We start from the raw sequence: 26,661 nt of genomic DNA, 5'->3' as shown, positions 1-26,661 counted from the left end.
AGTTGGACAGTGCATATTATCATCCTTATCAGAGTTGCTTCTTTTTGTTTGCTTTTTTGACTACTTGTGTTGTGGTCATTGCAAACATGATGCCTTGAATAAAGGTGTCAGTTTTGTACCAGTTAAAAGGGTAAAAACCTACTATCATATTTTGCCACTGGTAAAAGAGATCTCATAATGTATATTGTGTCCAGCCACTTTCAATTCCCCACCAACCAAGCATGTACACACCGCCGCGAAGCGGGCGGGGACTGCTAGTAACTGTATGTATGTTAGTGTCATCATGGCTCAGCGAATACTACTCATGAATGAACTCACACTGTTTTATGACATAAATTGTAATGATTTTGGCTGCCCGTATAGGACCAGTCACCTTCCTTGTCTAGACGCATTCTAAACACAACACTGTACTTAATATGTTGCTAAAATAACGTCTACACCCGATTCAACATGCAGCTCCAACTCGGCCATGAGCAACCCACATCACGCCCAGAGGGAGGAGACCACGAGGGAGACGGCCTCAACTTGAAGAGAAAGTTGACAAACTCACGGATGCCATCACCCAGCTGCTGCAACGCCTGTCGGATGAGACGCTGCGTCCCGCGGCACCATCCAGGCGAGTAAAGGAAGAGCTGAGCCCGAATCGGAAGCCGCCACCCAAACATCAGCAGCAGTAGATGGCGTGATTCTAATAGGACCACGTTGTTATTATAATCATTTTAATGCGATCAAAACCGCGCAACTCCCATTTTGCATTTACGACTCCAGATGTGCATCTACATATAACATACATTCTAGCTCAGTGTAATTTTAATACGACCATAGTGTTATTCTAATCATTTTAATCCGATCCTAATCCAGCACCCGCCAGTTCGCATATACGACCTCCGGTTCGCATGTCCAAAGGACATATTACATATGCATATTACATACGTACATACGAGCACAGTTCGCTTGCACGTAAACTACACGTAAATATGCGCAGAGTGTGATTCTATTACGATCACATTGTGATTCTAATACTTCTAATTATATTCTAATTTTGATTTGACGCTTTCTTTCGCTAAAGTCACGGAGGTAAAAAAATTATAATAAAATAAAAATAAATGAAAATAACTAAATTAAATCACGACGTTTCGGAAGCAACACAAGGCTCCGTCATCAGGTGTAACTGCTCCAGTAAAATTACTGTAAGCTATTCAAGACACGTGTTTTTTATATCGGGTGCTGGGCAGGGAGGAGCCAATGAGTCGGGGGGGGGTGGTTTTCTCCCCCCCCCACTCATTGGCTCCTCCCTGAATAGCTTTTTTCACACGCTACAGAAGTTACACCTGATGACGGAGGCTTTTGTTGCTTCCGAAACGTCATGATTTAATTTAGTTATTTTAATGTATTATTTTATTTTATTATTATTTTTACCTACGTTACTAACGTGCGTGTGTTGTCTGTTTTAACGATTTGTCCATTGAGGTTGTTTTTTTGCCGCGTTTTTTTTTAGGTCTGTCACTTGAGTGTTGCAGTTTGTTTAAGAATTCGTCACGTGAGCGTGGTGTTTTGCTTGTGGGAATTTCGCTTTGTCACAATTTGTGATTCATAATATCATGAGTTTATAATGGGTTTGTGCGTGATTCTTATACGACCACACTGTGATTCTAATGCTTCTAATGATATTATAATACCTTACCTCCGTTTATATGGTTATAAATTAAAACACTAGTTAATAATCGTTTAATGTTTAGTGTTATAGTTTATAGTATTACAGTTTACATGTTTTAAAGTACAGTTTATCCCCGACATACTTCGGGATTAGGGACTGGTACGTTGATGAACGGTTAACTACGGGGACCTTTCCCCTCAAGGAACACGTGTTAATCGGGTAGACAGCCAAGATGCTGCCGCTTAAGAGCACACTTGTGTGACGGAGATCCTCCACCTGAAATTATCTTAACATGTTTTTTCTAGGAACATTATAAAATAAAGACGGACAAACATTTGTTAAAAATACGTTTTTATTCATCTGCAATCATTTTTACGTCAAAACTCGAAGGGAATATTTATTACGTCCTATTTTCACACATTTCCAGTACAATGCAAACTATTTCCGTTCCAGGAATACCAAAGCGTTAAAGTATCACTCCCCATGATTTCCTTATTAGTTCACCACATTTGTTCACTGTGCGTCTATGTTGAAGTCAAGGCCATATATCCAACGAACGCGTCATCAATATACATCCTGAAATCGTCTATCTAAAGTCGATTAATAGCAATCAAAAAAAGCTATATACTTGGAAAAAACGTTTAAAATGTTGAGTAAAGATGTACCTACAGACGCATTCCAACTTTAGCTCAACAGGGACACTTAACGACTACAATTGAACCCTCTCACAACCAGTGCTCATCACACCACTTCGGCACGTAATCCGATAACATTACAAACCACCACTATGCACGTAATTAAACTAAAATGGTAAAAATTACACACAAAAGTACTCGATACGGATTAAAAGGTATAGCCACATGACATAATATTTTGTCAGTCACCCTGAGCTCTCTGGTTGACTCTCGAGCCACTCCATTACATCCAGCCATCTCTCGGGATCCAACTGCATGGGATCGAAGGTGGAAACTTCTTCAAGGCTCATTGCAGCACCTTGAATTTCAGCTTTTGATTTCAGTTTCCTATCGTTGTGGACCTTCTGATGCCTTTTAAGAGTTGACGACTGTGAAAATGCCTTCCCACAGACAGGGCACAAGAATGGCTTCTCGCCCGTGTGTGTTTTCTTATGATTTTGAAGAGTTGATGAGCGTGCAAATGTCTTCCCACACACAGAGCACAGGAATGGCTTCTCGCCCGTGTGTATTCTCTGATGGTCTTGAAGAGTTGACGATTGTGCAAATGCCTTCCCACACACAGGGCATAGGAATGGCTTCTCGCCCGTGTGTGTTCTCTGATGTTCTTGAAGAGTTACCGAGTGGGCAAATGCCTTCCCACACACAGTGCACAGGAATGGCTTCTCGCTCGTGTGTGTTTTCTGATGGTGTTGAAGAGTTGACGAGTGTGCAAATGCCTTCCCACACACAGGGCACAGGAATGGCTTCTCGCCCGTGTGTGTTCTCTGATGGTCTTGAAGAGTTGACGCGTGTGCAAATGCCTCCCCACACACAGAGCACTGGAATGACTTCTCGCCCGTGTGTGTTCTCTCATGAGTTTGAAGAGTTGACAATTGTGCAAATGCCTTCCCACACACAGAGCACAGGAATGGCTTCTCGCCCGTGTGTGTTCTCTGGTGTCTCTGAAGATGTGATGGCCGTGAAAAGGACTTCTCACACACAGAGCAATTGAATGGCTTCTTGCCTCCGTGTGCGTGGGGCTGTGGAGAGCCTCTCTGCTCCATGTGAGCGTAGTAAAAGCAGCGGTGTTATCTAGTCAAATGTACGCTATCGGCCGCAATGATGTTTAGCGTTTTAGAGTTTTGGATTTTGTTAACTGCTAAAACAAGAACGACACTCGCGTCTAACCGAGACGCAAAAAAATACCGCTAATTTGACGACGAACACGTTTAAGAGTTTATCCGCGAAAATAGACACTTACTTGGAGATTCACGGTATATCGATGTCTGGAACCCGTCTGAAGATGTCGCCACGAACTCTCCCGACTCAAAGTCGCCTAACTGTCGTTATCTTGTGGTTGAAGGGCGATCAGCAGAGCGACGAGTCGTGCGTCCAACCTCATCAAGTTCTCTCTCGAAATGGCATTGAGCTCTGCTTCTGAGCCGCCTTATAACTCCCCCCCTAGGATCCATTCCTTTGTCTTTCAGGATATTTGCATTCGATTGTTAATTTTGGAACGTACAATCCGCATGTATATTAACATACCGAAGGGTAATGTGCCCATTGTGCTTCATGATGAGCGCTGGAAAAGTTCCCCATGCCATCCATTGTCCTCGATTATAATCCCATACCTCCATTTACGTGATTATACACTGTAACAATTAATAGTATTTTACGGAGTTATAATGGATAGGTTGTAGTTCATAGTTTATAATATTATAAACTCTTTGGTTATTTAATTAAAAGTCACATAGGCATAAAATAAATCACGACGTTTCGGGCACAACACAAGCGTCCGTCATGTTGGAAAGCATGGTCTGTTGCTGAGGCAGACTGTTTTACAACGTTTGAAATGGGTGTAGACCTCGGGTCATAAAAAAAGTGGCCGGGGCTAGTGATGTTCACGTGAGAAATTAGCATGTAACTTTAGAAAATGAAGAGAGCGGCCTTCTCGACGAGGGAGTGAAACCCAATAGGTAATATTCTTTTACAGCGTTACAATGGATAGGTTGTAGTTCATAGGTTATATTATGTTTCACTATGATAGAGCTTAACATGTGAGAGTATACATTATCATAGTTGATCAAACGCGACAATCAAGGGCGTCAATCGGGTAAGTTTGATCAGAGGCTTTAATCAAATGCGTCATACCATCACGGAACACCACCTCCCTGTGTATATAACTTCAATAGAAGCAACTACAGCAGCAACAACAGCAGCAACAACACATTTCGAGGGCAACGCAGCTACTTCTGATTCTGCTGCTTCCGCTGCCCGGCTATTTGTAGCCGGGCACTGCTCTCGCGGGACCGCACACGTCTTTGGAAATGATTGCGATGATCACGTCTGAACTGATAATTAAGTGACTTAAGATTACTTTGTTTAACCATACCTTTATGTAGGTTAGCGTCATCATGACTCATCGAATACTACTCATGAATGAACTCACACTGTTTGATGACAGAAATTGTAATCATTTTGGCTGCCCGTGTAGGACAAGTCACCTTCCTTGTCTAGACGCATTCTAAACACAACACTGACCTTTAATATGTTGCTAAAATAACGTCTACACCCTATTCAACATGAAGCCACATCACGCCCAGAGGGAGGAGACCACGAGGGAGACGGCCTGAACTTGAAGAGAAAGTTGACAAACTCACGGATGCCATCACCCAGCTGCTACAACGCCTGTCGGATGAGACGTTGCGTCCCGCGGCACCAACCAGGCGAGGAAAGGAAGAGCTGAGCCCGAATTGGAAGCCGCCACCTGAACATCAACAGCAGTCGATAGCGTGATTCTAATAGGACCACGTTGTTATTATAATAATTTTAATGCGATTAAAACCGCGCACCTCCCAGGTTGCATTCGCGACTCCCGATGTGCATCTACATATAACATACATTCTAGCTCAGTGTAATTCTAATACGACCATAGTGTTATTCTAATCATTTTAATCCGATCCTAATCCCCCAGTTCGCATATCCGACCCCCGGTTCGCAAGTCCAACGGACATACATATTACATACATACGACCATGTATGTATGCATACATATGTGCAGTGTGATTCTATTACGATCACATTGTGATTATAATACTTCTAATGATATTCTAATATTGATTTGAAGCTTTCGTGACTGCAGGAATTAATACTCGTTGGTTCTTTCGGTAAAGTCACGTTGGTGGAAATAAAATAAATCACGGTTCGGACGAAACACAAGCGCCCGTCTTCAGGTGAGAATCGCGATATCCGCGATGTCTGCTGCGAGCAGCACGATGTCTGCTGCAGACATCGTTTCGGGCGCTTGTGTTGCGTCCGAAACGTCGTTATTTATTTTGTTTTACTTCTTCCTACGTGACTTTACCGAAAAAACCAAAGAGTATAGATATTCTAATACTGTCCCTCCGTTTACGGTCTTATAAATTATATAAAAAAAACTAGTTTACATTCGTTTAATGTTTAATGTTATCTTTAAATCGTTACAGTTTACATGTTTTAGAGTACAAGTGATCTCCAGTATACTTCGGAATTAGGAAAAGGAACGTTGCTAAACTATTTATAACGGGGACCTTTCCCCTCTAGGAACACATGTTGATGGTGGAGACATCCAAGACGTTGCCGGTTAAGGTCAGACTTGTGTTGCTGCTGCAGCAGTTGCTGCTGCAGTTGTTGCTGTACACTATACATACATATTAGCGATTCTTATACGACCACACTGTGATTCTAATGCTTCTAATGATATTATAATACCTACTAATACACTAGTTTATAATCGTTTAATCGTTGGTGTTATCGTTTATAGTATTACAGTCTACATGTTATCGAGAACAGTTTATCCCCGACATACTTCGGGATTAGTGACTGGTACGTTGATGAACGATTAACTACGGGGACCTTTCCCCTCAAGGAACACGTGTTAATCGGGTAGACAGCCAAGATGCTGCCGGTTAAGGGCACACTTGTGTGACGGAGATCCTCCACCTGAAATTATCTTAACATATTTTTTCTAGGAACATTGTAAAATAAAGAACGGACAAACATTTGTTAAAAATACGTTTTTATTCATCTGCAATCATTTTGACGTCAAAACTCGAAGGGAATATTTATTATGTCCTATGTTCACACATTTCCAGTACAAACCATTTCCGTTCCAGGAATACCAAAGCGTTGAAGTTTCATTCCCCATGATTTCCTTATTAGTTCACCACATGTGTTCACTGTGCGTCTATGTTGAAGTCAAGGCCATATATCCAACGAACGCGTCATCAATGTTCATCCTGAAAACCGGCTATCTAAAGTCGATTAATACCAATCAAAAAAGCTATATACTTGAAAAAAAAACCCGTTTAAAATGTTGAGTAAAGATGTACCTACAGACGCATTCCAACTTTAGCTCAACAGGAACACTTAACGACTACAATTGAACCCTCTCACAACCAGTGCTCATCACACCACTTCGGCAAGTAATCCGATAACATTACAAACCACCACTGTGCACGGAATTAAACTCACAAAAACTGTAGAACTAAAATGGTCAAAATTATACACAAAAGTACTCGATACGGATTAAAAGGTATAACCACGTGACAATATTTTTCAGTCACCCCGAGCTCTCTGGTTGACTCTCGAGCCACTCCATTACATCCAGCCATCTCTCGGGATCCAACTGCATGGGATCGAAGGTGGAAACTTCTTCAGGACTCATTGCAGCACCTTGAATTTCAGCTTTTGATTTCAGTTTCCTATCATTGTGGACCTTCTGATGCCTGTTGATGTGTGACTTGTGTGCAAATGTCTTCCCACACACAGAGCACAGGAACGGCTTCTCGACTGTGTGTGTTCTCTGATGAATCTGAAGATGTGATGACCTTGCAAATTTCTTCCCACACACAGGGCACAGGAATGGCTTTTCGCCCGTGTGTGTTCTCTGATGACTCTGAAGATGTGATGAGTTTGCAAATTTCTTCCCACACACAGAGCACAGGAATGGCTTCTCGCCCGTGTGTGCTCTCTGATGAATCTGAAGATTTGATGAGTTTGCAAATTTCTTCCCACACACAGGGCACAGGAATGGCTTCTCGCCCGTGTGTGTTCTCTGATGACTCTGAAGATGTGATGAGTTTGCAAATTTCTTCCCACACACAGAGCACAGGAATGGCTTCTCGCCCGTGTGTGTTCTCTGGTGTCTCTGAAGATGTGATGACTGTGCAAATGCCTTCCCACACACAGGGCACAGGAATGGCTTCTCTCCCGTGTGTGTTCTCTGATGGTCTTGAAGAGTTGCCGAGTGTGCAAATGCCTTCCCACACACAGAACACAGGAATGGCTTCTCACCCGTGTGTGTTCTCTGATGACTCTGAAGATGTGATGACTTTGCAAATGTCTTCCCACACACAGGGCACAGGAATGGCTTCTCGCCCGTGTGTTCTCTGGTGTATCTGAAGATGTGATGGTCGTGAAAAGGACTTCCCACACACAGAGCAATTGAATGGCTTCTTGTCTCCGTGTGCGTGGGGCTTTGGAGAGCGTCTCTGCTCCATGTGAGCGTAGTATCAGCAGCTGTGTTATCGAGTCAAAAGTACGCTATCGGCCGCAAGGATGTTTAGCGTTGAGTTTTAGATTTTGTTAACTGCTAAAACAAGAACGACACTCTAACCGAGATGCAAAAAAATCTCGCTAATGTGACGGCGAACACGTTTAAGAGTTTAATCGCGAAAATAGACACTTACTTGGAGATTCACGGTATAACGATGTCTGGAACCCGTCTGAAGATGTCGCCACGAACTTCTCGACGCAAAGTCGCCTCACTGTCGACACAGCAATTGTGCTCGCCAGGCTGCGTTGTCTCGCGGTTGAAGGGCGATCAGCAGATCGACGAGTCGAGCGTCCAACCTCATCAAGTTCCCTCTCGAAATGGCATCGAGCTCTGCTTCTGAGCCGCCTTATAACTCCCCCCCTAGGATCCAATGTTTTGTCTTTCAGGATATTTGCATTCGATTGTTAATTTTGGAAGGTACAATCCGCATGTCTATTAACATACCGAAGGGTAATGTGCCCATTGTGCTTCATGCATGAATATGTAAGTGTATCTCAGTGTGTAATTGTGCGCTTATTTTGAATAAATGGAAAAACTTTGTCCTCGATTTAAAGTGAATGCAGAGAAATTAGCATGTAACTTTAGAAAAGGAAGAGAGCGGCCTTCTCGACGAGGGAGTGAAACCCGATAGGTAATATTCTTTTACAGCGTTACAATGGATAGGTTGTAGTTCATAGGTTATAATATTATTATGTTTCACTATGATAGAGCTTAACATGTGAGAGTCTACAATATCAGAGTTGATCAAATGCGACGATCATGGCGGGTTCAGGTACAGGTCATAGAGGTGGGAGATGTAAAATTGGAATGCGGTTCACATATCCGACCCCCGGTTCGATTGAACAGATAATTTACGTACATATCTGTATGTCCCCCAAGTTACTCCGCCCATGGTGGGGTCAGGTAGAGGTCATAGAGGTTGGTGCTGTAAAGACAGTGCATCAACTAAGGGACAAGTGGTGACAACAAGATAGAGAGAGAGTTCGAGAAGGGAATGCGAGACCAAGTGTGGGCGTAGGTTCACGCCGAGAATGAGAGAGGGGGAGGAACGAGGTTCGGGGCTGTGTAGTCATTACAATTGCAATGATCACGGGCTTATATTGAGTTTGTGCGTTTATTGAAACATATGCAGATATTGTATATTGCTATTGGATGTCATTGAGATGGAACATAAATGGAGCTGTGGGGGCCGTTGGCCCCCGGGGTCTCTCCCGCCATCATCCCCTATTCCGTTTATGTTACCCCACCTCCCTAATACCCGCTAGGGTTTCGCCGGCCTTCGAACGCGACGCCCCTACCCATACGGCTTCACGCAGCGCTCCCACGCTGCAAGCATACGTGCGCACGGCATCATCAAACAAACGCCATACTCCCCCTCTTTACGCCGCTACGTAAAGCTCTCGCACGCTGCGAGCGTGCGCCCGTCTACAGCCCTGTGCGGCACTCGCCACCACGTCGAATAACCACGTTACCAATGCGCACCCGTATCCGACACACAGCTCCCCGCGGCACCCACTCACCACGGAGCACTCACGTTGTGATCGCACACCTGTATCATATACGTAGTGAACACACGCGCACCGCTCTGCGCAGCGCTCCCCCGAGGCGAGCCGCAGCACTACAGAACCACTGCGTACACACGCTTCCCCACGCGCTCAGCTCCGCGCAGCGCTCACTCACGTGGCGAACCACTGTGTGCACCCGCGCCCCCACACGCTCACGCTGCACGACAAGATCACGCGAGACCACGCTTCGCTATTAATGATTTATTATCTGCTACCTGGTAATTTAATGTTATGTCAGTATGAGTCGACGAGGCTGGCCTATCCTACTTCCCCTGGACCTATTCCCTATTTATCGGCTTACGATACCCTGTCACCTTGCTACTCACGGGTCGAAGTATTCGGTCGTCCTGTGGCTTTTCCTCTATGCCGTCGGGGCACGTCGCGCGGACGTCCGGAGGCAGAGCTGGAGCTGCGTCTGGTCGCCTGGCGCAGGAGTAAGAGCGCGATTTCCCCTTTGCGCTCCCCATTTATCCTCCCTACCTCAAAGGGAATGCGGCTCTGGACAATAGGCTCGCGACCCTCTGGCACGCGCACCGCGGTTCAGGGCGCTTTTGATATGCTAATTAATGCTCAACCTGCGCGGCGCAAATTCCAATCAATCCCTTTCTCACGCAGGCCCCACCATTATCGCAGTTTATGCGGCGGCGTCCGTCACAAAGGTGCGCCGTGGGAGTTTGTGCACGGCTCCCCGCGTGACCCCGCTCTCCCGATTACTCATACTAACAGCCTTATCCTTTAACTTCCCTAACAATGGTGCCTGTGTGCCCGAGCGTAATTATGCCGTCCCTCTGCTCCCTGTGCGGGGGTGCCTGATTATGCAATTCAGATGCGCTGCGTGTTTTCTAATGATGCTCCTCCATCACAATGCTTATTCCCTCTGCCTGCCCCATCGATACTTGCGTGTGTGGGGTGTGTGGGATGCGTTTCACCCGCGGTGGCCGAGTGGCCCCTCGCTGCGACCTTGCAATCTTAAGGCCGGTCGCAGCGCCGCGGTGCAAAGTAGCGTCGGGGGAGGTCGTCCAATTCCCTAGGTTGCCGGAAACCGTGAAAGTTTAATCCCGATAAGGGCTTCTCGGATAAAAACCGGTCGGCCAGGTGACCTCCCCTCGGAGCTTTATGGGGGGGGGGAAATGCGTGCGGGTGTGTTCATGTGAGGTGAGGTGAGGGGGACGCGGGGTCGGCTCCGTCGCTTGGTGGTGGCGAGGTCGGAGATGGGGCGCCTGCTGAACGGCTTCGTGGCGGCGGCATGACATAGCCCCCCGAGGTGCTGGTCCCCGTCCCGGGTTGACTGGAGCACCTTGCTTGAGCCGCGCCCACGAGGAAACGCTGCGGGGTCCGGGGGGTCCGTCCGGACCTCGTGGCTGGTCTCGGGGCTGGTGGCTCCGTCCTCTGCAGCTCCTGCGGCGGCCTCCTCCTCCACTCCAGCGGCTCTCCCTGTCCCTCGGTACCTGCGGGCTGGGGTACAAACTCAGAAGCGGAGGGGTTTAGGGGCCGTCGTCCGCGCCGTCCCCTGGCGGGGTCGGGGCGTCTCGGGGGCCCGGCGGGGCCCATGTAGGGTGCGAGGCCCCCCAGCACGAGGGGTGCGGGTACTCCGGGATTTCGGGGCCTTCGGGTGACGGGGTTCTCTCTCGCCGGGGCCGCTTTCCACGGTTTTAAGCGGCGGACGTTGACCACCGTCTCTCGATCCCTCTCCCCGCAATAAATTAGTACCGTCCAGGGGGATATCTGCCGCACCACGGTCCAGGGTCCCCGCCAGTAGGTCGTCAGTTTCCCCACCTGCCCGGCCCCGACGCGAGGAGTGTGTAGCCACACCTTAGCGCCTGTCAGGAATAAGGGGGGTTCCATGCGTGGTCGGGTGCCCTGTTCCTGCCGCCGATGCGCGGCTTCCCCTTGCGGGTATGCTCGGCCTCGGGCTTCTCGCAGGGTCTCCAACAGGTGTTCCACGGGGCGGCTTCCCTCCTCCGTTTCGGGCGTTTGTGTTGCGTCCGAAACGTCGTTATTTATTTTGTTTTATTTATACCTACGTGACTTTGCCGAAAGAACCAAAGAGTGTAGATATTCTAATACTGTCCCTCCGTTAACGGTCTTATAAATTATATAAAAAAACTAGTTTATACTCGTTTAATGTTTAATGCTATCTTTAAAGCGTTACAGTTGACATGTTTTAGAGTACAAGTGATCTCCAGTATACTTCGGAATTAGGGAAAGGAACGATGCTAAACTATTTATAACGGGGACCTTTCCCCTCTAGGAACACATGTTGATGGTGGAGACATCCAAGACGTTGCCGGTTAAGGTCAGACTTGTGTTGCTGCTGCAGCAGTTGCTGCTGCAGTTGTTGCTGTACACTATACATACATATTAGCGATTCTTATACGACCACACTGTGATTCTAATGCTTCTAATGATATTATAATACCTACTAATACACTAGTTTATAATCGTTTAATCGTTGGTGTTATCGTTTATAGTATTACAGTCTACATGTTATCGAGAACAGTTTATCCCCGACATACTTCGGGATAAGTGACTGGTACGTTGACGAACGATTAACTACGGGGACCTTTCCCCTCAAGGAACACGTGTTAATCGGGTAGACAGCCAAGATGCTGCCGGTTAAGGGCACACTTGTGTGACGGAGATCCTCCACCTGAAATTATCTTAACATATTTTTTCTAGGAACATTGTAAAATAAAGAACGGACAAACATTTGTTAAAAATACGTTTTACTTCATCTGCAATCATTTTGACGTCAAAACTCGAAGGGAATATTTATTATGTCCTATGTTCACACATTTCCAGTACAATGCAAACCATTTCCGTTCCAGGAATACCAAAGCGTTGAAGTTTCATTCCCCATGATTTCCTTATTAGTTCACCACATGTGTTCACTGTGCGTCTATGTTGAAGTCAAGGCCATATATCCAACGAACGCGTCATCAATGTTCATCCTGAAAACCGGCTATCTAAAGTCGATTAATACCAATCAAAAAAGCTATATACTTGAAAAAAAACCCGTTTAAAATGTTCAGTAAAGATGTACCTACAGACGCATTCCAACTTTAGCTCAACAGGAACACTTAACGACTACAATTGAACCCTCTCACAACCAGTGCTCATCACACCACTTCGGCAAGTAATCCGATAACATTACAAACCACCACTGTGCACGGAATTAAACTCACAAAAACTGTAAAACTAAAATGGTCAAAATTATACACAAAAGTACTCGATACGGATTAAAAGGTATAACCACATGACAATATTTTTCAGTCACCCCGAGCTCTCTGGTTGACTCTCGAGCCACTCCATTACATCCAGCCATCTCTCGGGATCCAACTGCATGGAATCGAAGGTGGAAACTTCTTCAGGACTCATTGCAGCACCTTGAATTTCAGCTTTTGATTTCAGTTTCCTATCATTGTGGACCTTCTGATGCCTGTTGATGTGTGACTTGTGTGCAAATGTCTTCCCACACACAGAGCACAGGAACGGCTTCTCGACTGTGTGTGTTCTCTGATGAATCTGAAGATGTGATGACCTTGCAAATTTCTTCCCACACACAGGGCACAGGAATGGCTTTTCGCCCGTGTGTGTTCTCTGATGACTCTGAAGATGTGATGAGTTTGCAAATTTCTTCCCACACACAGAGCACAGGAATGGCTTCTCGCCCGTGTGTGCTCTCTGATGAATCTGAAGATTTGATGAGTTTGCAAATTTCTTCCCACACACAGGGCACAGGAATGGCTTCTCGCCCGTGTGTGTTCTCTGATGACTCTGAAGATGTGATGAGTTTGCAAATTTCTTCCCACACACAGATCACAGGAATGGCTTTTCGCCCGTGTGTGCTCTCTGATGAATCTGAAGATGTGATGAGTTTGCAAATTTCTTCCCACACACAGGGCACAGGAATGGCTTCTCGCCCGTGTGTGTTCTCTGATGACTCTGAAGATGTGATGAGTTTGCAAATTTCTTCCCACACACAGAGCACAGGAATGGCTTCTCGCCCGTGTGTGCTCTCTGATGTATCTGAAGATGTGATGAGTTTGCAAATTTCTTCCCACACACAGAGCACAGGAATGGCTTCTCGCCCGTGTGTGTTCTCTGGTGTCTCTGAAGATGTGATGACTGTGCAAATGCCTTCCCACACACAGGGCACAGGAATGGCTTCTCTCCCGTGTGTGTTCTCTGATGGTCTTGAAGAGTTGCCGAGTGTGCAAATGCCTTCCCACACACAGAACACAGGAATGGCTTCTCACCCGTGTGTGTTCTCTGATGACTCTGAAGATGTGATGACTTTGCAAATGTCTTCCCACACACAGGGCACAGGAATGGCTTCTCGCCCGTGTGTGTTCTCTGGTGTATCTGAAGATGTGATGGTCGTGAAAAGGACTTCCCACACACAGAGCAATTGAATGGCTTCTTGTCTCCGTGTGCGTGGGGCTTTGGAGAGCGTCTCTGCTCCATGTGAGCGTAGTATCAGCAGCTGTGTTATCGAGTCAAAAGTACGCTATCGGCCGCAAGGATGTTTAGCGTTGAGTTTTAGATTTTGTTAACTGCTAAAACAAGAACGACACTCTAACCGAGATGCAAAAAAATCTCGCTAATGTGACGGCGAACACGTTTAAGAGTTTAATCGCGAAAATAGACACTTACTTGGAGATTCACGGTATATCGATGTCTGGAACCCGTCTGAAGATGTCGCCACGAACTTCTCGACGCAAAGTCGCCTCACTGTCGACACAGCAATTGTGCTCGCCAGGCTGCGTTGTCTCGCGGTTGAAGGGCGATCAGCAGATCGACGAGTCGAGCGTCCAACCTCATCAAGTTCCCTCTCGAAATGGCATCGAGCTCTGCTTCTGAGCCGCCTTATAACTCCCCCCCTAGGATCCAATGTTTTGTCTTTCAGGATATTTGCATTCGATTGTTAATTTTGGAAGGTACAATCCGCATGTCTATTAACATACCGAAGGGTAATGTGCCCATTGTGCTTCATGCATGAATATGTAAGTGTATCTCAGTGTGTAATTGTGCGCTTATTTTGAATAAATGGAAAAACTTTGTCCTCGATTTAAAGTGAATGCAGAGAAATTAGCATGTAACTTTAGAAAAGGAAGAGAGCGGCCTTCTCGACGAGGGAGTGAAACCCGATAGGTAATATTCTTTTACAGCGTTACAATGGATAGGTTGTAGTTCATAGGTTATAATATTATTATGTTTCACTATGATAGAGCTTAACATGTGAGAGTCTACAATATCAGAGTTGATCAAATGCGACGATCATGGCGGGTTCAGGTACAGGTCATAGAGGTGGGAGATGTAAAATTGGAATGCGGTTCACATATCCGACCCCCGGTTCGATTGAACAGATAATTTACGTACATATCTGTATGTCCCCCAAGTTACTCCGCCCATGGTGGGGTCAGGTAGAGGTCATAGAGGTTGGTGCTGTAAAGACAGTGCATCAACTAAGGGACAAGTGGTGACAACAAGATAGAGAGAGAGTTCGAGAAGGGAATGCGAGACCAAGTGTGGGCGTAGGTTCACGCCGAGAATGAGAGAGGGGGAGGAACGAGGTTCGGGGCTGTGTAGTCATTACAATTGCAATGATCACGGGCTTATATTGAGTTTGTGCGTTTATTGAAACATATGCAGATATTGTATATTGCTATTGGATGTCATTGAGATGGAACATAAATGGAGCTGTGGGGGCCGTTGGCCCCCGGGGTCTCTCCCGCCATCATCCCCTATTCCGTTTATGTTACCCCACCTCCCTAATACCCGCTAGGGTTTCGCCGGCCTTCGAACGCGACGCCCCTACCCATACGGCTTCACGCAGCGCTCCCACGCTGCAAGCATACGTGCGCACGGCATCATCAAACAAACGCCATACTCCCCCTCTTTACGCCGCTACGTAAAGCTCTCGCACGCTGCGAGCGTGCGCCCGTCTACAGCCCTGTGCGGCACTCGCCACCACGTCGAATAACCACGTTACCAATGCGCACCCGTATCCGACACACAGCTCCCCGCGGCACCCACTCACCACGGAGCACTCACGTTGTGATCGCACACCTGTATCATATACGTAGTGAACACACGCGCACCGCTCTGCGCAGCGCTCCCCCGAGGCGAGCCGCAGCACTACAGAACCACTGCGTACACACGCTTCCCCACGCGCTCAGCTCCGCGCAGCGCTCACTCACGTGGCGAACCACTGTGTGCACCCGCGCCCCCACACGCTCACGCTGCACGACAAGATCACGCGAGACCACGCTTCGCTATTAATGATTTATTATCTGCTACCTGGTAATTTAATGTTATGTCAGTATGAGTCGACGAGGCTGGCCTATCCTACTTCCCCTGGACCTATTCCCTATTTATCGGCTTACGATACCCTGTCACCTTGCTACTCACGGGTCGAAGTATTCGGTCGTCCTGTGGCTTTTCCTCTATGCCGTCGGGGCACGTCGCGCGGACGTCCGGAGGCAGAGCTGGAGCTGCGTCTGGTCGCCTGGCGCAGGAGTAAGAGCGCGATTTCCCCTTTGCGCTCCCCATTTATCCTCCCTACCTCAAAGGGAATGCGGCTCTGGACAATAGGCTCGCGACCCTCTGGCACGCGCACCGCGGTTCAGGGCGCTTTTGATATGCTAATTAATGCTCAACCTGCGCGGCGCAAATTCCAATCAATCCCTTTCTCACGCAGGCCCCACCATTATCGCAGTTTATGCGGCGGCGTCCGTCACAAAGGTGCGCCGTGGGAGTTTGTGCACGGCTCCCCGCGTGACCCCGCTCTCCCGATTACTCATACTAACAGCCTTATCCTTTAACTTCCCTAACAATGGTGCCTGTGTGCCCGAGCGTAATTATGCCGTCCCTCTGCTCCCTGTGCGGGGGTGCCTGATTATGCAATTCAGATGCGCTGCGTGTTTTCTAATGATGCTCCTCCATCACAATGCTTATTCCCTCTGCCTGCCCCATCGATACTTGCGTGTGTGGGGTGTGTGGGATGCGTTTCACCCGCGGTGGCCGAGTGGCCCCTCGCTGCGACCTTGCAATCTTAAGGCCGGTCGCAGCGCCGCGGTGCAAAGTAGCGTCGGGGGAGGTCGTCCAATTCCCTAGGTTGCCGGAAACCGTGAAAGTTTAATCCCGATAAGGGCTTCTCGGATAAAAACCGGTCGGCCAGGTGACCTCCCCTCGGAGCTTTATGGGGGGGGGGAAATGCGTGCGGGTGTGTTCATGTGAGGTGAGGTGAGGGGGACGCGGGGTCGGCTCCGTCGCTTGGTGGTGGCGAGGTCGGAGATGGGGCGCCTGCTGAACGGCTTCGTGGCGGCGGCATGACATAGCCCCCCGAGGTGCTGGTCCCCGTCCCGGGTTGACTGGAGCACCTTGCTTGAGCCGCGCCCACGAGGAAACGCTGCGGGGTCCGGGGGGTCCGTCCGGACCTCGTGGCTGGTCTCGGGGCTGGTGGCTCCGTCCTCTGCAGCTCCTGCGGCGGCCTCCTCCTCCACTCCAGCGGCTCTCCCTGTCCCTCGGTACCTGCGGGCTGGGGTACAAACTCAGAAGCGGAGGGGTTTAGGGGCCGTCGTCCGCGCAGTCCCCTGGCGGGGTCGGGGCGTCTCGGGGGCCCGGCGGGGCCCATGTAGGGTGCGAGGCCCCCCAGCACGAGGGGTGCGGGTACTCCGGGATTTCGGGGCCTTCGGGTGACGGGGTTCTCTCTCGCCGGGGCCGCTTTCCACGGTTTTAAGCGGCGGACGTTGACCACCGTCTCTCGATCCCTCTCCCCGCAATAAATTAGTACCGTCCAGGGGGATATCTGCCGCACCACGGTCCAGGGTCCCCGCCAGTAGGTCGTCAGTTTCCCCACCTGCCCGGCCCCGACGCGAGGAGTGTGTAGCCACACCTTAGCGCCTGTCAGGAATAAGGGGGGTTCCATGCGTGGTCGGGTGCCCTGTTCCTGCCGCCGATGCGCGGCTTCCCCTTGCGGGTATGCTCGGCCTCGGGCTTCTCGCAGGGTCTCCAACAGGTGTTCCACGGGGCGGCTTCCCTCCTCCGTTTCGGGCGTTTGTGTTGCGTCCGAAACGTCGTTATTTATTTTGTTTTATTTATACCTACGTGACTTTGCCTAAAGAACCAAAGAGTGTAGATATTCTAATACTGTCCCTCCGTTAACGGTCTTATAAATTATATAAAAAAAACTAGTTTATACTCGTTTAATGTTTAATGCTATCTTTAAAGCGTTACAGTTGACATGTTTTAGAGTACAAGTGATCTCCAGTATACTTCGGAATTAGGGAAAGGAACGATGCTAAACTATTTATAACGGGGACCTTTCCCCTCTAGGAACACATGTTGATGGTGGAGACATCCAAGACGTTGCCGGTTAAGGTCAGACTTGTGTTGCTGCTGCAGCAGTTGCTGCTGCAGTTGTTGCTGTACACTATACATACATATTAGCGATTCTTATACGACCACACTGTGATTCTAATGCTTCTAATGATATTATAATACCTACTAATACACTAGTTTATAATCGTTTAATCGTTGGTGTTATCGTTTATAGTATTACAGTCTACATGTTATCGAGAACAGTTTATCCCCGACATACTTCGGGATAAGTGACTGGTACGTTGATGAACGATTAACTACGGGGACCTTTCCCCTCAAGGAACACGTGTTAATCGGGTAGACAGCCAAGATGCTGCCGGTTAAGGGCACACTTGTGTGACGGAGATCCTCCACCTGAAATTATCTTAACATATTTTTTCTAGGAACATTGTAAAATAAAGAACGGACAAACATTTGTTAAAAATACGTTTTTATTCATCTGCAATCATTTTGACGTCAAAACTCGAAGGGAATATTTATTATGTCCTATGTTCACACATTTCCAGTACAATGCAAACCATTTCCGTTCCAGGAATACCAAAGCGTTGAAGTTTCATTCCCCATGATTTCCTTATTAGTTCACCACATGTGTTCACTGTGCGTCTATGTTGAAGTCAAGGCCATATATCCAACGAACGCGTCATCAATGTTCATCCTGAAAACCGGCTATCTAAAGTCGATTAATACCAATCAAAAAAGCTATATACTTGAAAAAAACCCGTTTAAAATGTTCAGTAAAGATGTACCTACAGACGCATTCCAACTTTAGCTCAACAGGAACACTTAACGACTACAATTGAACCCTCTCACAACCAGTGCTCATCACACCACTTCGGCAAGTAATCCGATAACATTACAAACCACCACTGTGCACGGAATTAAACTCACAAAAACTGTAAAACTAAAATGGTCAAAATTATACACAAAAGTACTCGATACGGATTAAAAGGTATAACCACATGACAATATTTTTCAGTCACCCCGAGCTCTCTGGTTGACTCTCGAGCCACTCCATTACATCCAGCCATCTCTCGGGATCCAACTGCATGGGATCGAAGGTGGAAACTTCTTCAGGACTCATTGCAGCACCTTGAATTTCAGCTTTTGATTTCAGTTTCCTATCATTGTGGACCTTCTGATGCCTGTTGATGTGTGACTTGTGTGCAAATGTCTTCCCACACACAGAGCACAGGAACGGCTTCTCGACTGTGTGTGTTCTCTGATGAATCTGAAGATGTGATGACCTTGCAAATTTCTTCCCACACACAGGGCACAGGAATGGCTTTTCGCCCGTGTGTGTTCTCTGATGACTCTGAAGATGTGATGAGTTTGCAAATTTCTTCCCACACACAGAGCACAGGAATGGCTTCTCGCCCGTGTGTGCTCTCTGATGAATCTGAAGATTTGATGAGTTTGCAAATTTCTTCCCACACACAGGGCACAGGAATGGCTTCTCGCCCGTGTGTGTTCTCTGATGACTCTGAAGATGTGATGAGTTTGCAAATTTCTTCCCACACACAGATCACAGGAATGGCTTTTCGCCCGTGTGTGCTCTCTGATGAATCTGAAGATGTGATGAGTTTGCAAATTTCTTCCCACACACAGAGCACAGGAATGGCTTCTCGCCCGTGTGTGTTCTCTGGTGTCTCTGAAGATGTGATGACTGTGCAAATGCCTTCCCACACACAGGGCATAGGAATGGCTTCTCTCCCGTGTGTGTTCTCTGATGGTCTTGAAGAGTTGCCGAGTGTGCAAATGCCTTCCCACACACAGAACACAGGAATGGCTTCTCACCCGTGTGTGTTCTCTGATGACTCTGAAGATGTGATGACTTTGCAAATGTCTTCCCACACACAGGGCACAGGAATGGCTTCTCGCCCGTGTGTGTTCTCTGGTGTATCTGAAGATGTGATGGCCGTGAAAAGGACTTCCCACACACAGAGCAATTGAATGGCTTCTTGTCTCCGTGTGCGTGGGGCTTTGGAGAGCGTCTCTGCTCCATGTGAGCGTAGTATCAGCAGCTGTGTTATCGAGTCAAAAGTACGCTATCGGCCGCAAGGATGTTTAGCGTTGAGTTTTATATTTTGTTAACTGCTAAAACAAGAACGACACTCTAACCGAGATGCAAAAAAATCTCGATAATGTGACGGCGAACACGTTTAAGAGTTTAATCGCGAAAATAGACACTTACTTGGAGATTCACGGTATATCGATGTCTGGAACCCGTCTGAAGATGTCGCCACGAACTCTCTCGACGCAAAGTCGCCTAACTGTCGACACAGCAATTGTGCTCGCCAGGCTGCGTTGTCTGGCGGTTGAAGGGCGATCAGCAGAGCGACGAGTCGAGCGTCCAACCTCATCAAGTTCCCTCTGGAAATGGCATCGAGCTCTGCTTCTGAGCCGCCTTATAACTCCCCCCCTAGGATCCAATCCTTTGTCTTTCAGGATATTTGCATTCGATTGTTAATTTTGGAAGGTACAATCCGCATGTCTATTAACATACCGAAGGGTAATGTGCCCATTGTGCTTCATGCATGAATATGTAAGTGCATCTCAGTGTGTAATTGTGCGCTTATTTTGAATAAATGGAAAAACTTTGTCCTCGATTTAAAGTGAATGCAGAGAAATTAGCATGTAACTTTAGAAAAGGAAGAGAGCTGCCTTCTCGACGAGGGAGTGAAACCCGATAGGTAATATTCTTTTACGGCGTTACAATGGATAGGTTGTAGTTCATAGGTTATAATATTATTATGTTTCACTATGATAGAGCTTAACATGTGAGAGTCTACAATATCAGAGTTGATCAAATGCGACGATCATGGCGGGTTCAGGTACAGGTCATAGAGGTGGGAGATGTAAAATTGGAATGCGGTTCACATATCCGACCCCCGGTTCGATTGAACAGATAATTTACGTACATATCTGTATGTCCCCCAAGTTACTCCGCCCATGGTGGGGTCAGGTAGAGGTCATAGAGGTTGGTGCTGTAAAGACAGTGCATCAACTAAGGGACAAGTGGTGACAACAAGATAGAGAGAGAGTTCGAGAAGGGAATGCGAGACCAAGTGTGGGCGTAGGTTCACGCCGAGAATGAGAGAGGGGGAGGAACGAGGTTCGGGGCTGTGTAGTCATTACAATTGCAATGATCACGGGCTTATATTGAGTTTGTGCGTTTATTGAAACATATGCAGATATTGTATATTGCTATTGGATGTCATTGAGATGGAACATAAATGGAGCTGTGGGGGCCGTTGGCCCCCGGGGTCTCTCCCGCCATCATCCCCTATTCCGTTTATGTTACCCCACCTCCCTAATACCCGCTAGGGTTTCGCCGGCCTTCGAACGCGACGCCCCTACCCATACGGCTTCACGCAGCGCTCCCACGCTGCAAGCATACGTGCGCACGGCATCATCAATCAAACGCCATACTCCCCCTCTTTACGCCGCTACGTAAAGCTCTCGCACGCTGCGAGCGTGCGCCCGTCTACAGCCCTGTGCGGAACTCGCCACCACGTCGAATAACCACGTTACCAATGCGCACCCGTATCCGACACACAGCTCCCCGCGGCACCCACTCACCACGGAGCACTCACGTTGTGATCGCACACCTGTATCATATACGTAGTGAACACACGCGCACCGCTCTGCGCAGCGCTCCCCCGAGGCGAGCCGCAGCACTACAGAACCACTGCGTACACACGCTTCCCCACGCGCTCAGCTCCGCGCAGCGCTCACTCACGTGGCGAACCACTGTGTGCACCCGCGCCCCCACACGCTCACGCTGCACGACAAGATCACGCGAGACCACGCTTCGCTATTAATGATTTATTATCTGCTACCTGGTAATTTAATGTTATGTCAGTATGAGTCGACGAGGCTGGCCTATCCTACTTCCCCTGGACCTATTCCCTATTTATCGGCTTACGATACCCTGTCACCTTGCTACTCACGGGTCGAAGTATTCGGTCGTCCTGTGGCTTTTCCTCTATGCCGTCGGGGCACGTCGCGCGGACGTCCGGAGGCAGAGCTGGAGCTGCGTCTGGTCGCCTGGCGCAGGAGTAAGAGCGCGATTTCCCCTTTGCGCTCCCCATTTATCCTCCCTACCTCAAAGGGAATGCGGCTCTGGACAATAGGCTCGCGACCCTCTGGCACGCGCACCGCGGTTCAGGGCGCTTTTGATATGCTACTTAATGCTCAACCTGCGCGGCGCAAATTCCAATCAATCCCTTTCTCACGCAGGCCCCACCATTATCGCAGTTTATGCGGCGGCGTCCGTCACAAAGGTGCGCCGTGGGAGTTTGTGCACGGCTCCCCGCGTGACCCCGCTCTCCCGATTAGTCATACTAACAGCCTTATCCTTTAACTTCCCTAACAATGGTGCCTGCGTGCCCGAGCGTAATTATGCCGTCCCTCTGCTCCCTGTGCGGGGGTGCCTGATTATGCAATTCAGATGCGCTGCGTGTTTTCTAATGATGCTCCTCCATCACAATGCTTATTCCCTCTGCCTGCCCCATCGATACTTGCGTGTGTGGGGTGTGTGGGATGCGTTTCACCCGCGGTGGCCGAGTGGCCCCTCGCTGCGACCTTGCAATCTTAAGGCCGGTCGCAGCGCCGCGGTGCAAAGTAGCGTCGGGGGAGGTCGTCCAATTCCCTAGGTTGCCGGAAACCGTGAAAGTTTAATCCCGATAAGGGCTTCTCGGATAAAAACCGGTCGGCCAGGTGACCTCCCCTCGGAGCTCTATGGGGGGGGGGAAATGCGTGCGGGTGTGTTCATGTGAGGTGAGGTGAGGGGGACGCGGGGTCGGCTCCGTCGCTTGGTGGTGGCGAGGTCGGAGATGGGGCGCCTGCTGAACGGCTTCGTGGCGGCGGCATGACATAGCCCCCCGAGGTGCTGGTCCCCGTCCCGGGTTGACTGGAGCACCTTGCTTGAGCCGCGCCCACGAGGAAACGCTGCGGGGTCCGGGGGGTCCGTCCGGACCTCGTGGCTGGTCTCGGGGCTGGTGGCTCCGTCCTCTGCAGCTCCTGCGGCGGCCTCCTCCTCCACTCCAGCGGCTCTCCCTGTCCCTCGGTACCTGCGGGCTGGGGTACAAACTCAGAAGCGGAGGGGTTTAGGGGCCGTCGTCCGCGCCGTCCCCTGGCGGGGTCGGGGCGTCTCGGGGGCCCGGCGGGGCCCATGTAGGGTGCGAGGCCCCCCAGCACGAGGGGTGCGGGTACTCCGGGATTTCGGGGCCTTCGGGTGACGGGGTTCTCTCTCGCCGGGGCCGCTTTCCACGGTTTTAAGCGGCGGACGTTGACCACCGTCTCTCGATCCCTCTCCCCGCAATAAATTAGTACCGTCCAGGGGGATATCTGCCGCACCACGGTCCAGGGTCCCCGCCAGTAGGACGTCAGTTTCCCCACCTGCCCGGCCCCGACGCGAGGAGTGTGTAGCCACACCTTAGCGCCTGTCAGGAATAAGGGGGGTTCCATGCGTGGTCGGGTGCCCTGTTCCTGCCGCCGATGCGCGGCTTCCCCTTGCGGGTATGCTCGGCCTCGGGCTTCTTGCAGGGTCTCCAACAGGTGTTCCACGGGGCGGCTTCCCTCCTCCGTTTCGGGCGTTTGAGTTGCGTCCGAAACGTCGTTATTTATTTTGTTTTATTTATACCTACGTGACTTTGCCGAAAGAACCAAAGAGTGTAGATATTCTAATACTGTCCCTCCGTTAACGGTCTTATAAATTATATAAAAAAACTAGTTTATACTCGTTTAATGTTTAATGCTATCTTTAAAGCGTTACAGTTGACATGTTTTAGAGTACAAGTGATCTCCAGTATACTTCGGAATTAGGGAAAGGAACGATGCTAAACTATTTATAACGGGGACCTTTCCCCTCTAGGAACACATGTTGATGGTGGAGACATCCAAGACGTTGCCGGTTAAGGTCAGACTTGTGTTGCTGCTGCAGCAGTTGCTGCTGCAGTTGTTGCTGTACACTATACATACATATTAGCGATTCTTATACGACCACACTGTGATTCTAATGCTTCTAATGATATTATAATACCTACTAATACACTAGTTTATAATCGTTTAATCGTTGGTGTTATCGTTTATAGTATTACAGTCTACATGTTATCGAGAACAGTTTATCCCCGACATACTTCGGGATAAGTGACTGGTACGTTGATGAACGATTAACTACGGGGACCTTTCCCCTCAAGGAACACGTGTTAATCGGGTAGACAGCCAAGATGCTGCCGGTTAAGGGCACACTTGTGTGACGGAGATCCTCCACCTGAAATTATCTTAACATATTTTTTCTAGGAACATTGTAAAATAAAGAACGGACAAACATTTGTTAAAAATACGTTTTTATTCATCTGCAATCATTTTGACGTCAAAACTCGAAGGGAATATTTATTATGTCCTATGTTCACACATTTCCAGTACAATGCAAACCATTTCCGTTCCAGGAATACCAAAGCGTTGAAGTTTCATTCCCCATGATTTCCTTATTAGTTCACCACATGTGTTCACTGTGCGTCTATGTTGAAGTCAAGGCCATATATCCAACGAACGCGTCATCAATGTTCATCCTGAAAACCGGCTATCTAAAGTCGATTAATACCAATCAAAAAAGCTATATACTTGAAAAAAAACCCGTTTAAAATGTTCAGTAAAGATGTACCTACAGACGCATTCCAACTTTAGCTCAACAGGAACACTTAACGACTACAATTGAACCCTCTCACAACCAGTGCTCATCACACCACTTCGGCAAGTAATCCGATAACATTACAAACCACCACTGTGCACGGAATTAAACTCACAAAAACTGTAAAACTAAAATGGTCAAAATTATACACAAAAGTACTCGATACGGATTAAAAGGTATAACCACATGACAATATTTTTCAGTCACCCCGAGCTCTCTGGTTGACTCTCGAGCCACTCCATTACATCCAGCCATCTCTCGGGATCCAACTGCATGGGATCGAAGGTGGAAACTTCTTCAGGACTCATTGCAGCACCTTGAATTTCAGCTTTTGATTTCAGTTTCCTATCATTGTGGACCTTCTGATGCCTGTTGATGTGTGACTTGTGTGCAAATGTCTTCCCACACACAGAGCACAGGAACGGCTTCTCGACTGTGTGTGTTCTCTGATGAATCTGAAGATGTGATGACCTTGCAAATTTTTTCCCACACACAGGGCACAGGAATGGCTTTTCGCCCGTGTGTGTTCTCTGATGACTCTGAAGATGTGATGAGTTTGCAAATTTCTTCCCACACACAGAGCACAGGAATGGCTTCTCGCCCGTGTGTGCTCTCTGATGAATCTGAAGATTTGATGAGTTTGCAAATTTCTTCCCACACACAGGGCACAGGAATGGCTTCTCGCCCGTGTGTGTTCTCTGATGACTCTGAAGATGTGATGAGTTTGCAAATTTCTTCCCACACACAGAGCACAGGAATGGCTTCTCGCCCGTGTGTGCTCTCTGATGAATCTGAAGATGTGATGAGTTTGCAAATTTCTTCCCACACACAGAGCACAGGAATGGCTTCTCGCCCGTGTGTGTTCTCTGGTGTCTCTGAAGATGTGATGACTGTGCAAATGCCTTCCCACACACAGGGCATAGGAATGGCTTCTCTCCCGTGTGTGTTCTCTGATGGTCTTGAAGAGTTGCCGAGTGTGCAAATGCCTTCCCACACACAGAACACAGGAATGGCTTCTCACCCGTGTGTGTTCTCTGATGACTCTGAAGATGTGATGACTTTGCAAATGTCTTCCCACACACAGGGCACAGGAATGGCTTCTCGCCCGTGTGTGTTCTCTGGTGTATCTGAAGATGTGATGGCCGTGAAAAGGACTTCCCACACACAGAGCAATTGAATGGCTTCTTGTCTCCGTGTGCGTGGGGCTTTGGAGAGCGTCTCTGCTCCATGTGAGCGTAGTATCAGCAGCTGTGTTATCGAGTCAAAAGTACGCTATCGGCCGCAAGGATGTTTAGCGTTGAGTTTTAGATTTTGTTAACTGCTAAAACAAGAACGACACTCTAACCGAGATGCAAAAAAATCTCGCTAATGTGACGGCGAACACGTTTAAGAGTTTAATCGCGAAAATAGACACTTACTTGGAGATTCACGGTATATCGATGTCTGGAACCCGTCTGAAGATGTCGCCACGAACTCTCCCGACGCAAAGTCGCCTAACTGTCGACACAGCAATTGTGCTCGCCAGGCTGCGTTGTCTCGCGGTTGAAGGGCGATCAGCAGAGCGACGAGTCGAGCGTCCAACCTCATCAAGTTCCCTCTCGAAATGGCATCGAGCTCTGCTTCTGAGCCGCCTTATAACTCCCCCCCTAGGATCCAATGTTTTGTCTTTCAGGATATTTGCATTCGATTGTTAATTTTGGAAGGTACAATCCGCATGTCTATTCCCCTGGACCTATTCCCTATTTATCGGCTTACGATACCCTGTCACCTTGCTACTCACGGGTCGAAGTATTCGGTCGTCCTGTGGCTTTTCCTCTATGCCGTCGGGGCACGTCGCGCGGACGTCCGGAGGCAGAGCTGGAGCTGCGTCTGGTCGCCTGGCGCAGGAGTAAGAGCGCGATTTCCCCTTTGCGCTCCCCATTTATCCTCCCTACCTCAAAGGGAATGCGGCTCTGGACAATAGGCTCGCGACCCTCTGGCACGCGCACCGCGGTTCAGGGCGCTTTTGATATGCTACTTAATGCTCAACCTGCGCGGCGCAAATTCCAATCAATCCCTTTCTCACGCAGGCCCCACCATTATCGCAGTTT

At 48.5% G+C, this 26,661-nt stretch overlaps 1 protein-coding gene across 1 annotated transcript in view; it reads right to left on the bottom strand.

The window, feature by feature from the left end:
* Window positions 1-482: 482 nt before the first annotated feature.
* The window catches only part of LOC144953348 (uncharacterized), a gene marked incomplete at its 3' end in the record, with an annotated part of 172,854 nt that continues 146,675 nt past the window's right edge, over window positions 483-26,661 (bottom strand). The window contains 8 exon segments of the mRNA XM_078883910.1: window positions 483-593; window positions 2,694-3,291; window positions 7,098-7,714; window positions 9,807-9,915; window positions 12,932-13,914; window positions 19,481-19,777; window positions 21,816-21,924; window positions 24,842-25,706. Of these exon segments, the coding sequence (XP_078740036.1) occupies window positions 483-593; window positions 2,694-3,291; window positions 7,098-7,714; window positions 9,807-9,915; window positions 12,932-13,914; window positions 19,481-19,777; window positions 21,816-21,924; window positions 24,842-25,706 (3,689 nt within the window).

Source organism: Lampetra fluviatilis, chromosome 74 (assembly GCF_964198595.1).
Source record: "Lampetra fluviatilis chromosome 74, kcLamFluv1.1, whole genome shotgun sequence".
Taxonomy (NCBI): Eukaryota; Metazoa; Chordata; class Hyperoartia; order Petromyzontiformes; family Petromyzontidae; genus Lampetra; species Lampetra fluviatilis.
Note: the sequence above shows the minus strand (reverse complement) of the source record. Positions and strands in the feature narration are given on the sequence as shown.